This window comes from Petromyzon marinus, chromosome 13, assembly GCF_048934315.1.
Source record: "Petromyzon marinus isolate PM22_M1 ecotype Great Lakes invasive population chromosome 13, UKy_Petmar_22M1.pri1.0, whole genome shotgun sequence".
In the NCBI taxonomy this organism is placed as follows: Eukaryota; Metazoa; Chordata; class Hyperoartia; order Petromyzontiformes; family Petromyzontidae; genus Petromyzon; species Petromyzon marinus.
In genome coordinates, this window is record NC_133679.1 from 12,748,324 (window position 1) to 12,762,192 (window position 13,869).

General features: G+C 52.6%; 1 protein-coding gene across 1 annotated transcript in view; it reads left to right on the forward strand.

Moving 5' to 3' along the window:
• Window positions 1–13,869, forward strand: part of LOC116942143 (histone-lysine N-methyltransferase ASH1L-like) — a 111,875-nt gene that overhangs the window by 58,203 nt on the left and 39,803 nt on the right. The window contains exons 6-11 of the mRNA XM_076066943.1: window positions 4,717–4,802; window positions 6,389–6,462; window positions 10,499–10,544; window positions 11,621–11,729; window positions 12,668–12,874; window positions 13,526–13,672. Of these exons, the coding sequence (XP_075923058.1) occupies window positions 4,717–4,802; window positions 6,389–6,462; window positions 10,499–10,544; window positions 11,621–11,729; window positions 12,668–12,874; window positions 13,526–13,672 (669 nt within the window). The remainder of the gene's footprint in view (window positions 1–4,716; window positions 4,803–6,388; window positions 6,463–10,498; window positions 10,545–11,620; window positions 11,730–12,667; window positions 12,875–13,525; window positions 13,673–13,869) is intronic.

The window sequence follows — 13,869 nt, forward strand, 5'->3', positions numbered from 1 at the left end:
ACAATTGCGAATGGGGGGGGGAGGCACTCCTACAAGTCCACATGCCACAGCGGGGATCCCTAATTGAATTGTCAGCGGTGTTGGAGCGTGAGGGAGAAGCCTCTATCCCGCCGTTTTTGGTGTGTGCCTGTGTATGTGTGCGTGCGTAGTGGGGAGCGGTAGCGGAGCGGTTAGTGCGCTGCGCTACGAAGCTGGCGCCCTGAGTTCGATACCCGCTCACGGCCAGCAATTACCAGTGACAGTTGTCTGAACCAGTCCTGGGCCTCCCCTAGATCGACTCAGCCTCAAATGAGTGTCTGGTGCGGTGTGTAAACATCGCCACTGGGGAGACAAAGGCGGCCGGGCGTGGTGCTCGCTAACAGCACTTTCCCCAACAGTCTGTTCCGGCTATACGGGGGAAATGTGCGTGTGCATGCACGTAAATGTGTGTGCGTGTGTGTCTGCGTATGTGAGCAGCGGTATAGTGGTTAGCGCGCGGCGCTACGAAGCCAGCCAACCAAATTAAATTCCCGCTCACAACCGATAACAGTCCTGGGCCTCCTCTATACAAACTAAAACTGTAAACTATTTTTTTTATTTTACCAGGTAAGGCCCTCGGTCGACTCAGCCTTAAATGCAGTGTGTAAATATCAGTATTCGGGATACAAAGGCCACCAGGCATGGTGCTGGCCTCCCACCCCCTCGTGTGCCGTACTAACCTTCATTGGTCCTCACTAACTGCACTTGCACAAACAGCCTGTGAAAGGCTATATGGGAGAGCTTTGCCTTTGTGCACTTGTACATCTGTATGTATGTGCGTGCATACTCGTGTTAATGTGGGAAGATTGGTGCAGTGGTTAGAAACACTGCCCTTCAACACCTGGCCACCTGAGTTGATTCCCAGTTACGGCTAACACCAGTGACAGGTGAGACCAAAACCTACCCTGGGCCTCCTCTACACTGGCTCTGCCGTAATATTAGTGACTGGTGCAGTTTGTAAACATCAACATTGCGGAGACAAAAGTGGCAAGATTTAGTACTGGCAACATCCCCCTCGTGCACCGTGCCAACCTGAATTAGGTGCTCTCCAACAGCACTTGCCCCAAAAGTTTGTACAGTTAAACAGGTGATCTATGTTGTTTTTTGTTTAGGTGGGTTAATCACTGTATGTATATAAGTAGACGCTTCCATACACTCTTGTTTATCCATCCCCAAAGGTAAAGATAAATAATATGTTGGTCAATCCACTGCCGATTCACATCTTGCCCAATCCAGTCCTCTCCCGCGCTGTCTCAGTCGTACGGGTCGCTTGGCCGTGCCCCCTCACCGCGTGGGTCAGTGCGAGTTGGTGAACAGGAAAGGGCCTGGACCCGTTCAGAGATCACTCGCCACTGTTGGCAGCCACAGGCAGGATTCCAACTCAGGCCATCGGGTTCATAGCAACGGTGCAAGCACCAGCAGCACGCCCCCACCCGCCCCTCTCGCCAGCGTTCTCCCCAAAATGTACTATTTATATAACATTAATTATGTAGAGAATGTCCAAGCTAAACAGTCGGTGTACACCTGCTCTCATGAACAGTCGGTGTGCTCATCTCCATTCGCGATGCTGAGCCATGGGTGGAAATTCCAAATTCAAGTTGGCGGGGGGAGGTGGGGGCAGGGGTGGGGATGGGGGGAGAAACGAATCCATGGAACACCCCCCCCCCCCCCCCAATGGCTTCTCATCACGAGATGCAGCCTCACCAGCTGGTGCTCATGTTCCCAGCTCCCAAGAGGGTGATGAGGCTGCGGAGACCCTGGGCCAGAGAGATATGAACTTTCATTGTATCTCAAAATGATATCTAAAACTCGAGAGCCCTGATGTTCACCTATGGCAGGCACTGGTGAACTCCCGTAGTAGTTTGTAAAGTAAGACACAAATGTACCCTCTCATGCACGAATTATTAAGCACAAAAAAAGTAATTTTGGTTTCCCGTTTAATGTGATTTTAAGCATCAATTGAAAGGCTCAAAGCTGTTGGAAAGGCCTTCGTATTATTTAACAGCGGTCAAATAAACCACGGCAAGGCCACCGCAATGACGCTTGGAAGGCGATTCACAAACACAGCGGGATTTTCCCCCCCCCCATCCCAACACCCACAAAAAAGTCATAGCTACAGGCAATTTTTTAAGTTATGATTTTGGATTCAAAGACATTTGACCTCTCGCTGCGAGAGTCAAAGTGGCACGGCAGAGCGCGGCGGTTGGCCAGGGCAGCGGCGTTGGCCACGGCGGTGGTACCAGCAGTGCCCATCCCTTTGCCACCCACTACGTGGGAGATGCCCCCCCCCCTTCCCTTCTCCAGCACTCTCCGCCGCCATAATTGCCGTGAATTGCGGCCGTGGCGGCGGAGGCAGTGGTGGTGGCGGCAGAGCAGTTATGGCTGTCATCTTATTTTTTCCCCGAGGGTGCCCCGGTCGTGGGTGAGCGAGTCCTCAAAAGAAAGTAGTGTTGGTTTTGACACGTGAATGGCACCCTGTAATTAATGCCCCAGCTCCTCCCACCCGTGCTTAAATGCACACCCGAGGAAGTTCAAAGGCAAACCGGTTGACATGTCGTGGGGTTTTTTTTTTGCCTCTACGTACCATCTTAACTTTAATTAGTGAAGTGGTTGCAGCGTCGGCTCGGTCGCGCGTGTGTGTGTGCTCGTGCGTGTTCGTGCGTGCGCGGAGTGCGTGTTAAGCTGTCAAGTTACATGACGCAACCTCAGATGCGGAGTGAGTGGAGGCCGCGCGTTGGGTTCGTCCCGCAAATGTTGGCAAGCAACGAAAGGCCCTCGAGCTGTTTCAACTTCTAAACAGTTTCCTAACGTGTCCCGTTCTCTCCATTGTGATTTTCAGCGGCCCCCATATATTATTGATGTACACATTTTAAGCGTGTGTGTGTGTGTCAGAATAATGCGGTTCTTATTATTTTATGCGGGGGTTAAGGAAACAGCAAAACAAAAGGTCACAGCTGTTTAATGTAAATGTTTTGTTTGGGTCATGGAAAGTCTGCTCTGCTCTTTGCCTAACAGGCACTCAGTGTGGTGTGTGTGTGTGGTGCTGGGAAGCAGTTAGCGCGCTGCGCTATGAACCCGGCGATCCGGGTTCGATTCCCGCTCACAGCCAACACCAGTGACGATTATCTGAACCGGTCCTGGGCCTCCCCTAGGTCGACTCAGCTTCAAATTAGTACTTTGTGCGATATGTAGAAACTTTGCCACTCGGGAGACAAAGGCAGCCGGGCGTGGTGCTAGCCACCAACCCCCTCGTGTGCCGGCCTTCATAGGTGCTCGCTAACAGGACTTTCCCCAAAAGTCTGTAAGGCTATAAGGGGGATCTTTGTCTCTTGTGTGTGTGCTTGTGGGTAAGCTCTCTGGGTCTTCTCGGCCACAGTTATGCCCTCCCTTCTCTAACTTGGAGCCCTTTAAAGGAACATCTGCATCAATTTGAAACATTCAGGCTGGCCAGTCTACGATCTGTACCAGGTTAACCAGATCGGATTGTGTGAGGAGCACACAGATCCTTGAAAGATCTGGACACAGTCCCATCAGTGAGCTTCTCTGGCAGGCAAGGCTGCATTGGCTGGGTCATGTAAACCGCATGCCCAGCCACCTCATGTCCAGGTAGCTTCTGTTTGGATGGAAAGAGGGGGATAAATGGGAATGGCATGGGGCAGAGGAGCGATGGACTGATGCAGTGCAGTAGGATGTGGAGCTGATTGGACTTCCCGGTGTCAAGATCGGCCTCTGTGAAAGAGGCTCACGAAGGACGTTACTGGGTAGTTAGAGGCAGTCACCCTCCAGCAACAGCAGGGGGTGGATAAACGATGCTCACAACAACGAGTGGAGCGCCGGGCGACTAAAAAGCAGCAAGTTGGCACTTTTGGAAGCACAGCTGGTGCATCGGCCAGTCATCCGAGTCAAGTCAACCCATGTTACCTGGGTCTGTTCCATAATCTCCTGCTAGCTAGCCTTCAACAGTTCACTTAGCCTCAAGGTGCACCTAGCCTGGCACAAGCACCATAATGATCTCGCCGCCAGATAGTGGTGAACTACGATTGTTGTTGTTGTTGTTGTCGTACGAGCAGTGTATATAATTGGGAGCGCTTGCGTAATGGTTCACGCAATGCACATCAAACACGGCGAATCGAGTTCAATACCTGTGGCGCATATCCCAGCTTCTCCTGCAACTCCCAGAAATCGACTCAGCCTTAAATGAGTACCCAGTGCATCGTGTCATAAACATCAGCTGTGGGGGAGACAAAGGTGATAGGACATGGTGCTGGCCACCCACCTCCTCGTGTGCAATGCCAGGCATCATAGGTGCTCGCTAACAGCATTTCCCTCAACAGCCTGAAAACAATAACAATGTCTTTTGTCTCCACACGTTCTGCGCATGTGGGTGTATATGTACGTCCGTCCGTATGTCCACGTGTATCACAGATACTGTGTGTGTCCTGTACACGTGTCTCTCTGCGTGCGATGGTAAGCTCAGTTGGTGCATCTGCCAATCAGAATCAGCATCTTTATTCATCCTGGAGCCAGTCAACCCATGGCACCCGGTGGTCTATTCCATGGCCTCCTGCCAGCCAGCCTTCGACACTTCACGTGATAGCCTCAAAGTGCACTTAGCCTGGCACAAGCGCCGTGGTGACGTCACCGCAACTTGGTAGTCAACGGCGGCGGCTGTTGTTGTTGCTGCTGCCGTGCGTGCAGGCCCAGCGAGCCCGGCAGCTACAGGGCGGCCGATTGCTCAGCCGGCGACAACGACCATGGCCTCCTCCCGGCTCCCATCCACGTCGGTACGTTTTCGAACGCCCCCCCCCCCACAGCACCCCAACTACCCCTCACTACCCTCCGCCCTTCCTCACCCTCAGACCCTCCGCACATTCCGTGAAGCATTACACGCGTGTCTAATTTTAACGCAGAATTCCCGGTGCGTGCGTGCGAGAGGGAGAGGAGGGGGAACGTCTGCGCACGGACCGAAGTGTGGGAGAGCGCGCTTGGCGTTCGCCGCTGCTGACGGCTTTTGCTATCGGAAGGTTGACGAGATGAAATCTTGATATGGATGGCGAGGGGGGGTGGCAGGCAGGCAGGGTCGACTCAGCCTATCGCCCCTCTGAGGTTACTAAAATGAGTACCACGTGCACGCAGGCACGCACGCACGCACCCACACATGATGTTCCCGCGGTGTCACCCGACCACCCACCGTACGGACGGACGGACTTGTTTATGTTGGCGGAGCGCTCGACAAATTGCTTACGAGTACCGTACCCGCTTTGTGTGGAGATTAGGATGATTTATTGTCCTGCGGCGCATACTGGGGACCCGTCATAGTAATGTGGAATTTCCTCCACCATGTGTGTGGGGTCGCCGCCGAAGATAAGCTCTGTCCCACTCTCGCTTGAGTGATTGTGCACGAACGGCCGCTTGATCATGATCAATCCACTGCTGGATTAGGGCCTCCGTGTGCCCGTGCGTCATTGGCTTATTTGACCATACTTCACCACCATGGTCAGTGCAACACAGATATGGGAGCGTAGAAGTAGAGTTCAACAATGCCCTCTGCTGACAACGTAGCCTCACATCATTTAGACGACGTGCTTTGAGTGGTAATCAGGCATCATTGAGTTGTGACAGACTGTAGGTCAAATGTACCTTTCCTTGTACTCTCAATGTCCTAGCACAGGGAGTACAGCTCAAGTTTCCTCCCTTACAAGACGTACACACGTTGGCCTACACACACATAGATATATAAAAAATATACAGTATATATAAAGATCTTCCAAATAGCCTTTTACAAACTGTCGGGGCAAGCGCTCTTAGCGAGCACCTATCAAGGCCGGCACGATGCACAAGGTGGCCAGCACTCTCTCCACTGCTGATGTTTACACACCACACTAGCTACTCATTTAGGGCATAGTTGGCCTAGAGGTGCCCCGTAACAATGGTTGATACCACTCGCCAGTGATGTTAGCTGTGGACAGGAATCGAACCCAGGTACCTGGGTTCATAGTGCATTGGTTGAACTACAGCACCACCATTCCCCACGTATAGAAGCATGATGGAAAAAAACCGCCTGTGCTCCTCACCGAACCACCTTGCTGTAGTTTAACCACCCAGAAATCCGCTCGTCGCTGTGAGCGTCGCTCCCCCACCCTCCCGTTGATTGCTAGAAGAGGGCCAGCTTGCACCCCCCCCCCCAGCTGCCCCTCGCAGCAGGCAGGACGGGATGCCACTGGGCACACACAAACGTACGCAATGTCTACAGCGAGACAAAGACTCCCGCCGCCTCTCGCCGTGCAGACTGTTTGGGGGGGCCCGAGCGCCGTTAAGTGGGCAGCGCAACGTTTGAACGCGTCGCGTGTGTCGCCCTGGCCACCCGCAGGTAAATACCTTCGGCAGAAGCGCATTGACTTCCAGCTCCCCTACGACATCGATTGGCAGTGGAAACACTTTCAGGTGAGTCACCGCCCCCCCCGCCCCCCCCCCCCCCGGCAGGGCGAGACGCGGACCGGCGTGCCACGCTCGCGCGGGTCGGCGGCGACGCGCCCCACCCGCGCTCACCACTCGTGCCGCCAGATGCGTGCACCGTTTGGTTCGCGCGCGGCTCCGCTTGGGCTACGTACGGCGCGAAAGGAGGTCAGCGCGCGAACATTACGCGCGGACGCGTTTTGAATTTTGGTGCATGGGTACACAATTGGCCGTCCGCAAGTCCAGCGTGTGCGGCCGTTAGACTGAGTAGCCTGAATACATGTTGACATGTGCGTCCTTAAAAATGTCAAGAGTTACTGCTCCACGGAGAAACTGGCCCACGCCATAGGAATGCGGAATTTCACCACTGGCTCAAAGCCTCCGTAGGTTGACACTTTGTTCCAGGCTCGCATATTTGCGAAAGGACTGAAACGCATCTCTTTGGAGACTTGCCCCCCGCTTATTGATGGTGAAATCAGTACTGGATGTTTTTGCCAAAAATTCAACACAAGCTAACATCCTCCAATACTGGAATCAGGCTTGAAAGATTTTGGCTCTAAAAAAAGATATGTACAGCCATGGCGCAACGGTTAACGCACTAACATCATCCCGGCCAAGGCTAACATCAGAAGTAGTGATATCTGAACTGCTTTTTTGGGTTTCCTTCTCAGCAATTCCACACCGACCATCAATTGGGAGGCCTTCGTCTAGCAGTGGATTGATGATGGGTTTGCACGTTATACGTGTATTGTGCATACAAAAAAAACATATCAAGGCTATGAAAAATAAACTCGCCTAATGTTTTGGCCGGGGCTCAGTGCGCGGAGCGTAAATCGCTCGCCCGTTTAGCCCGCGGTGTCATTCCAGGTGACCTGGTTAATTATTTAAAGGCAGACGGTTTAAAAGAAATGTTATGATTAGGATTACGAGTTATTTCCACAGGACAATTCTTTGCGGAGCGTGACCCCCGCGCCCGCTCCGCGGAGGTCGCATCACGCCGCGCCGGTGCCCTTGTAGAGACGGCGTTTGTTTCGCGTGCTGTTTTTTTGGCAGCACGACGCAGACAGTGATTCACATTTTCCATCTGGCGGCGCGGCCCGGCCCTTCTGTGAAGCTTTCCAGAACCAACGCCGCTTCTTTTTATAAGTCGCTCCAAACCCCTGCAAACTCCACTCCCCCCCCCCCCCCCCCCCAATTTGCCTACTTTGCCAGAGAAACCGTGTTGGTTGTAGGTGTACATTGAGGTTAATTGTGACGCTACGCACGCTCGCGCGTTGCTCCCCGAGTTGCGTTTTTGATCACACAACGTACGCGTAAATGAACGTTTTTGTTTAGCGTCGTTCAAAAAAATGTATTTGCCGTGCTCTCCGGATCACAATATGTTGTGGAGAGTAAGGTGCACCGGAAAACTCGTGCGTAGCTGGTGTCAATAAAGTTGCAGAGATCTGGTGTCACAAACACGCGCACGCGCGCACACAGACGCAAGCCTACCGTATTGCAAGATGCATTCCTAAAACTTTGCTTTAAAACGCAGGGGGGGAAAGTGCGTGTTATAATACGGAGCATACGATCATAGGTTTGGATATATATATGTGTGTATGTGTGTGTGTTACGTGATGGCCTCAAGGTGCACATGGCCTGGCACAAGCGCCGTGGTGACGTCACTGCCACTTAGTGGCGAATGGCAGTTGTTGTTGTGATGTAATGGTGAGCACATTGAACTTGTAATCCCCCCCAGGCCTTGGTGCAACCAGCAGTATAAATGGGTACAGCACAGATAAGTCAATTGGCAGGCAGCGTGTGGTGGCATAAAGTGTTGGGTATCCCCCACCTCTTGCAAGGCCTCTGGCCAGTCAGCGTGAAAGAGTTGGTCAAATGAAGCAATTGGCAGGACCCCGGAGTGGGAAAAACCGCGTAGCGACACGAGTCTTGCCTTAACGCCACCAGAATTAGTGTCAATCGATTGGCCTGGTCGAGAGCTACTCGGGGCACTAAGTTTCGTAAAAAGTTGAAAAATTACATAAACACGTTAAATTCACTGCCTGGGGGGGGGGGGGGGGGGCGGCAGGCTCGCCTTGGCAAAGAAGCTGAGGATCGACGGCTGACCGGAGGGCGTCGTCGCCGCGCGCGACTGCGGCGGACGCCCCCCGGGGCTTGCGTTTGGCCGGTGGGGTGGCGCCCATCGTGTCGATCGCCGTCTGCTGGCGCTTGTTGGCGCGAGTCTGGACGGGCGGCGCGTTGCTGTCGGGATCACGAGTGGGCGGACTGAAAAATAATAATTATTGACCTGATTTTTGCGGGACCCCGGGGTCCCACCAAATTATTCAAATACCCCCTTGCCTTCTTGCTCCCGCTGGTGAGGCCCTTCCTCCAGCAGTGCTGCACGTTTGCCTTTCACGCAAATGTGTTTAAAACGCACCACGCTCTGCGCCTGCCTGTGATTGACGAGCGCTTGATCATCCGACGACGCGACAGCGCGCGGTGTCGCGTCGTCGGGAACGCCCGCTGACTCAGCTGGTTTTTTTGGACGTAAATCTCAAGCGCGCACGTGCGCCCTCGCGCCAAGCGGAATGAGATCCTTGAGATCGCGCGCGCGCTAACATCCGTCCGTAACGACGATGACCTTACGGTTCCCGCTAAGCTCGAGCAGGTGCAAGCTGAGCGAGGCTCCGTCTTGCCACCACGAGAATCATTACACCCTCTTAATTGCCCTGTAATTCTCAGCATCGGCCGTAATGGCGCCCGGCTTCATGGCGTCTTATGGCAGTCGGACCAGCCGAATGATTTTGTTGGATTTTTTTTTTCAAAGAGGTACTGGTTTCACTTGAATGTGGCGGGACTTTCCACAGCAGCCTCGGCCACGAGACGTCCGTGAGGCTCTGCCGGCCGGCGTGTTTTGGTAGAGTTTGATGAAATGAGACGGGAGAGAGGATGAAGGTGGGCTGTGACGGCTGGGAAAAATAAATTGAAGAGGCAATACAGTTCATAATTTATAATGCAATGTAATAAATACACACAGTATATATGTTCCACTGTTCTAATGATACAAGTGTGTAATAAGTTACAGCCGTTTATCAATACACCACTGGGTGGAGGTTCTACCTTATGTTATGTTGGGTCATGGGGTTTGTTTGACCATACTTCGCCATGCTGGTTAATTGCAAGTTGTTGAAGAAAGAGGGTGCCCAGGACCGGCTTGCATGTTGCCCATCGCGAAAGTGAATCGAACTCGTGTCACCAGGTTCAGTAGCGGGGTGCGTTAACCACTGTGCCACCACTCCACCCCGTGTTGTTCAGTTTGCTCGTCTTCACCCAATACTTTTTGTCAAACTGATTCACCGATGTTTTGTAGCTTGGAGAATGCATTTATTCCGCGTCTTTTCAAAACTGAAATCGCATGAATTCAGGCGTGTTGATTTTACGGCGACAGATTTGAACGTAACAACAACAAAACACTCGATTCGTCGCTTAAAATCAATCCCTCTGCTCACGATCCACGCGTCGAATCGTGTCTGTAATAATTGCTTATTTATAATTTAAAATAAACGATACGCGGATATTTGAAGCTAATGGCGCTATAAAAAACTGCACAAACAAGACAAAAAAAACGAGAAACAGTCATAAAAATACGGTGAAAATTTGATTAAAAAGGACAAAATATTAACAAATTGCAAGTATGGAATTATGACAACTCATCAAAAGCATTCACTGGGGAGCTGAATCGCTACGAGCCTATTGCTAATAGTCACCCAAGTTTGATTCCCGCTCACGGCCACCAACACCAGTGACGATTATCCGAACCGGTACTGGGCCTCCCCTAGGTCGACTTAGCCTCAAATTAGTATCTGGTGCGGTGTGTAACCATCGCCACTCTGGAGACAAAGGCGGCCGGGCGTGGTGCTGGTCAACCAAACCCTCGTGTGCCGTGCGGTCCTTCATAGATGCATACTGACAGCACTTGCCCCAACAGGCTGTGAAGGCTACGAGGGGCGATCTCTGTCTCTTTGTTGTCTTTAATTTGCAGCTGCTGAAAAAGCCCGACGTGCCGCTCTACAAGAAAATCCGATCGAGTGAGTGGAGCGGGGCCCGGTCCTACGCACGGCGCGCCCGCGGAGTGACGGGTGGATTGTTTGGCTGTCACAGCCTTCGGGGAACGGCGGTGGGGGGTAGGGGGAGTTTATGGGATGGGGAGGGTGGTGGTGGTGGTGGGAGGGGGCATTGGCGTGTTCTTAGACTAAACGCGAAAAAGCAATTAGTGACGTGACATTACATTTTGAAAAGCAACTGTTATTTTGGGCAATCGTGAATTGTTTCCGAAAGTAATTGCAGTTTAAATTGAAAATGGGGCCAAACAATTTTAACTGATGCAATGCCATAACATTTCAGTGCGATTTTAATTAACCCCCATAGTCTGACCAGTACCAAACTGGGAATTTATTTTCTGTGTTTTTTTTCATTTTCCATTGTGGAAAGTTGTATTGAGGAAGTTTTTTTTCTTTTTTTTGTACGCTCGAAATGCTTTTCCGTACGGGCACACAGTTTAATCTGGTAATTGAATCTATTTACATCGGGCACTTTACTTTGATGGAAGATTTTTTCCCAGTGCTGAAAGGCACGCGCGCGTGTGCTCCCAATCACCCGCCTGCCTCTCCTTTGGCAGAATGGAATTTAAGTCACATCAACAGAGCCTAGGCGAAATTGTTGAATGGCTCTGTCGCGGACCGTCCCACACAAGATTTCGGTGACGCTGCAGTAAACCGCACGGCAGTCGTGCTTGCAGTGATGTTTTTGGAGCGCTTCACTGCGGTGTGCCTGAAAGTCAATTTAAAGCTTTTTTGTTTTTTGCTTATTAACAAAACTTCAAACTCATCCCGGAGTACAATGCACAAAACCGAAGTTGCGTATCTACAAGAGGCAGTTTGGTTTTTGGGTTGCCTTTTCCTTTCCTAAGACAAGAGTAATTTTCTTCAGCACAAGTGGGCTCAGATGCTCCAGGCCAATGCAGCCGAATCAATCTCAGTTCGCTGTGAAGCGCGCTCGTCATATTCCGGAATTAGACAGCTTTGAACACAGAACCATTGTGGCTGGATATTCCCGTCGTGGTTTGCGGGGATCGATGTTCTCCGTGTGGTGCTTCCCGCGGCAGATGTGTTTGTGGACATGAAGCCTTTGTCGGGGTGCGAACCGGTCTCCTGCAGCTGCAAGAGGCCCGAGGAGACGGACGATTCGGCATGCACGGAGGGCTGCCTTAACAGGTGCGGTGCTGAGCACAAACTCGCCTTGGACAGCTGTTGTGAGAAGAACGCACGTTGGCTGGAGACGCGTCGGACTTACGCCGCACGCAAGCAGCACGCTCCGCGTGCCATTGGCTTTGGAAATCGATCCCGAAGGGGCCTTGCGGCTTCTGCGTTTGCTGTAAACTCGACACTGTTGTTTCGTTGACCGTAAACTATGCTCAGGTGACCAGTGTAAAGATCACATCTAAAAAAATAAAAACCTAAATAAAACAAACTCAAGGGGATGACGGTTGAAGAGTTGACTTTGAGTCTTTTTCACTCAGAGCAGCTCACTTTGGCAGAACAGTTCGCCTCCCCAAGTCACCATTTGTGGCAACAATGCAAATAAAATGAGTGATACTCTTTGGTTCTATTGGGTAAAGTCACGTAGGTGAAAATAAAATAACAAAAAATCACGGCGTTTCGGCCACAACACAAGCGGCCTTCATCAGGTGAAGGGACGAGACTGTCACTCCAGCGCTGTCCTCCAGACAGTCTCGTCCCTTCACCTGATGAAGGCCGCTTGTGTTGTGGCCGAAACGTCGTGATTTTTTGTTATTTTATTTTCACCTACGTGACTTTACCCAATAGAACCAAAGAGTATGGATCCTAGCAGTCACGAAAGCTTTAAATCTAAAATGAGTGAGTCCAATAAATCATTTGCGCTCTTTTATTTGGGTCGCTGACAACTGTGCTCTTTCCTAATTATCGACAAACAACGGCAACAACAGCACTGACGACGACAACGATGGTGACTTCAATCACGATGATGTCCGATCACGATTATAGTCCCTAACTCTACCCTCTGCTGCCATCTGGCCACTCTCCTGCTCTTGCCACGTCACACCCCCCCCCCCCCTGCTCGCCCCCGCCGCGCCCCAACCCTGCCCCCATCCGTCCCCCCCTCCTCCATCCAGGCTGGTGTACGCAGAGTGCGTGCAGTCGAGCTGCCCCTGCGGGGAGCTCTGCACGAACCGGCGATTCCAGCGGCAGGAGCGCTCGGCCGGCCTGGAGCGGTTCCGCACGACGGATCGCGGCTGGGGCGTGCGCACCACGCACCACTTCCAGGCCAACGACCTCATCATCGAGTACCTGGGCGAGGTGCTTAGCGAGGCCAATTTTCGGTGAGGGCCGCCGCACGCACCCGTCACACGTTTTAGCTGGGACACGAAGCGCGCGGTGTTTAGCGCAGAGGCTCGCACCCTGGGTTGCAAACCCTGGCGGCCCGAGTTGGATTCCTAGCCGCGGCCAACTTCGGTGTTAAAATGTGGACCTCGTCCAGAACCTTCCCTAAGTCACACGAGGCCCTGTTATGAGTTACCTATTGCGGTGTGTAAACATCGTCAGGCCTTGGAGAGATAAAGGTAGGCGTGGTGACGACCACACCACCCCCACATGCCTATATAGGCAACATCGGTAACATTTGTCTCGTGTGCACATGTGTGTCTGAGTCTGAACCCAGGGAGCGGTGGTGCAGTGGGTAGCACACAGCGGTACAACCCGAGTTCAATTCCCGCTCACCACCAATAACAGTGGCGAATATTTGAATCGTGCCTGGGCTTCTCCTAGGTTGACTCAGCCTTAAATGAATACCTGCTGCGGTGTGTGAAACATCAGCACTGGGGAGACAAAGGCGGCCGGGCATGGTCTTGGCCACCCACCCCCTCGTGTGCCATGCCGGCCTGCTTAGGTGCTATTCGCTAAAAGCCCTTCCCCCCACAGACTGTTAAAGGCTACAGGGGGGGTGACGTTTGTCTTCATGTTTTCGCACCCAGAAGCCGCATGTTGGCGCAGCGCGGCGAGCAGGCCGGCATGTACTGCGTGCAGCTCGACAGCGGCGTCGTCATCGACAGCTACCGCATGGGCAACGAGGCACGCTTCATCAACCACAGCTGCCAGCCCAACTGCGAGATGCAGAAGTGGTGCGTGTCCCACGTGTGCGTGCGTGCGTGTCGGTGTGTCCGCGCGAGCGTGTGAGCGTGTGTGTGTGGGGAGCGGCGGCGCAATGGTTAACGCACCGCGCTACGAACCCAGCGACCCGAGTCCCATTCCTGCTGTCGACCAAAAACGGTGGCAAACATTTGAACTGGTGCTGAGCCTCCCCGATGTCGACTCACCC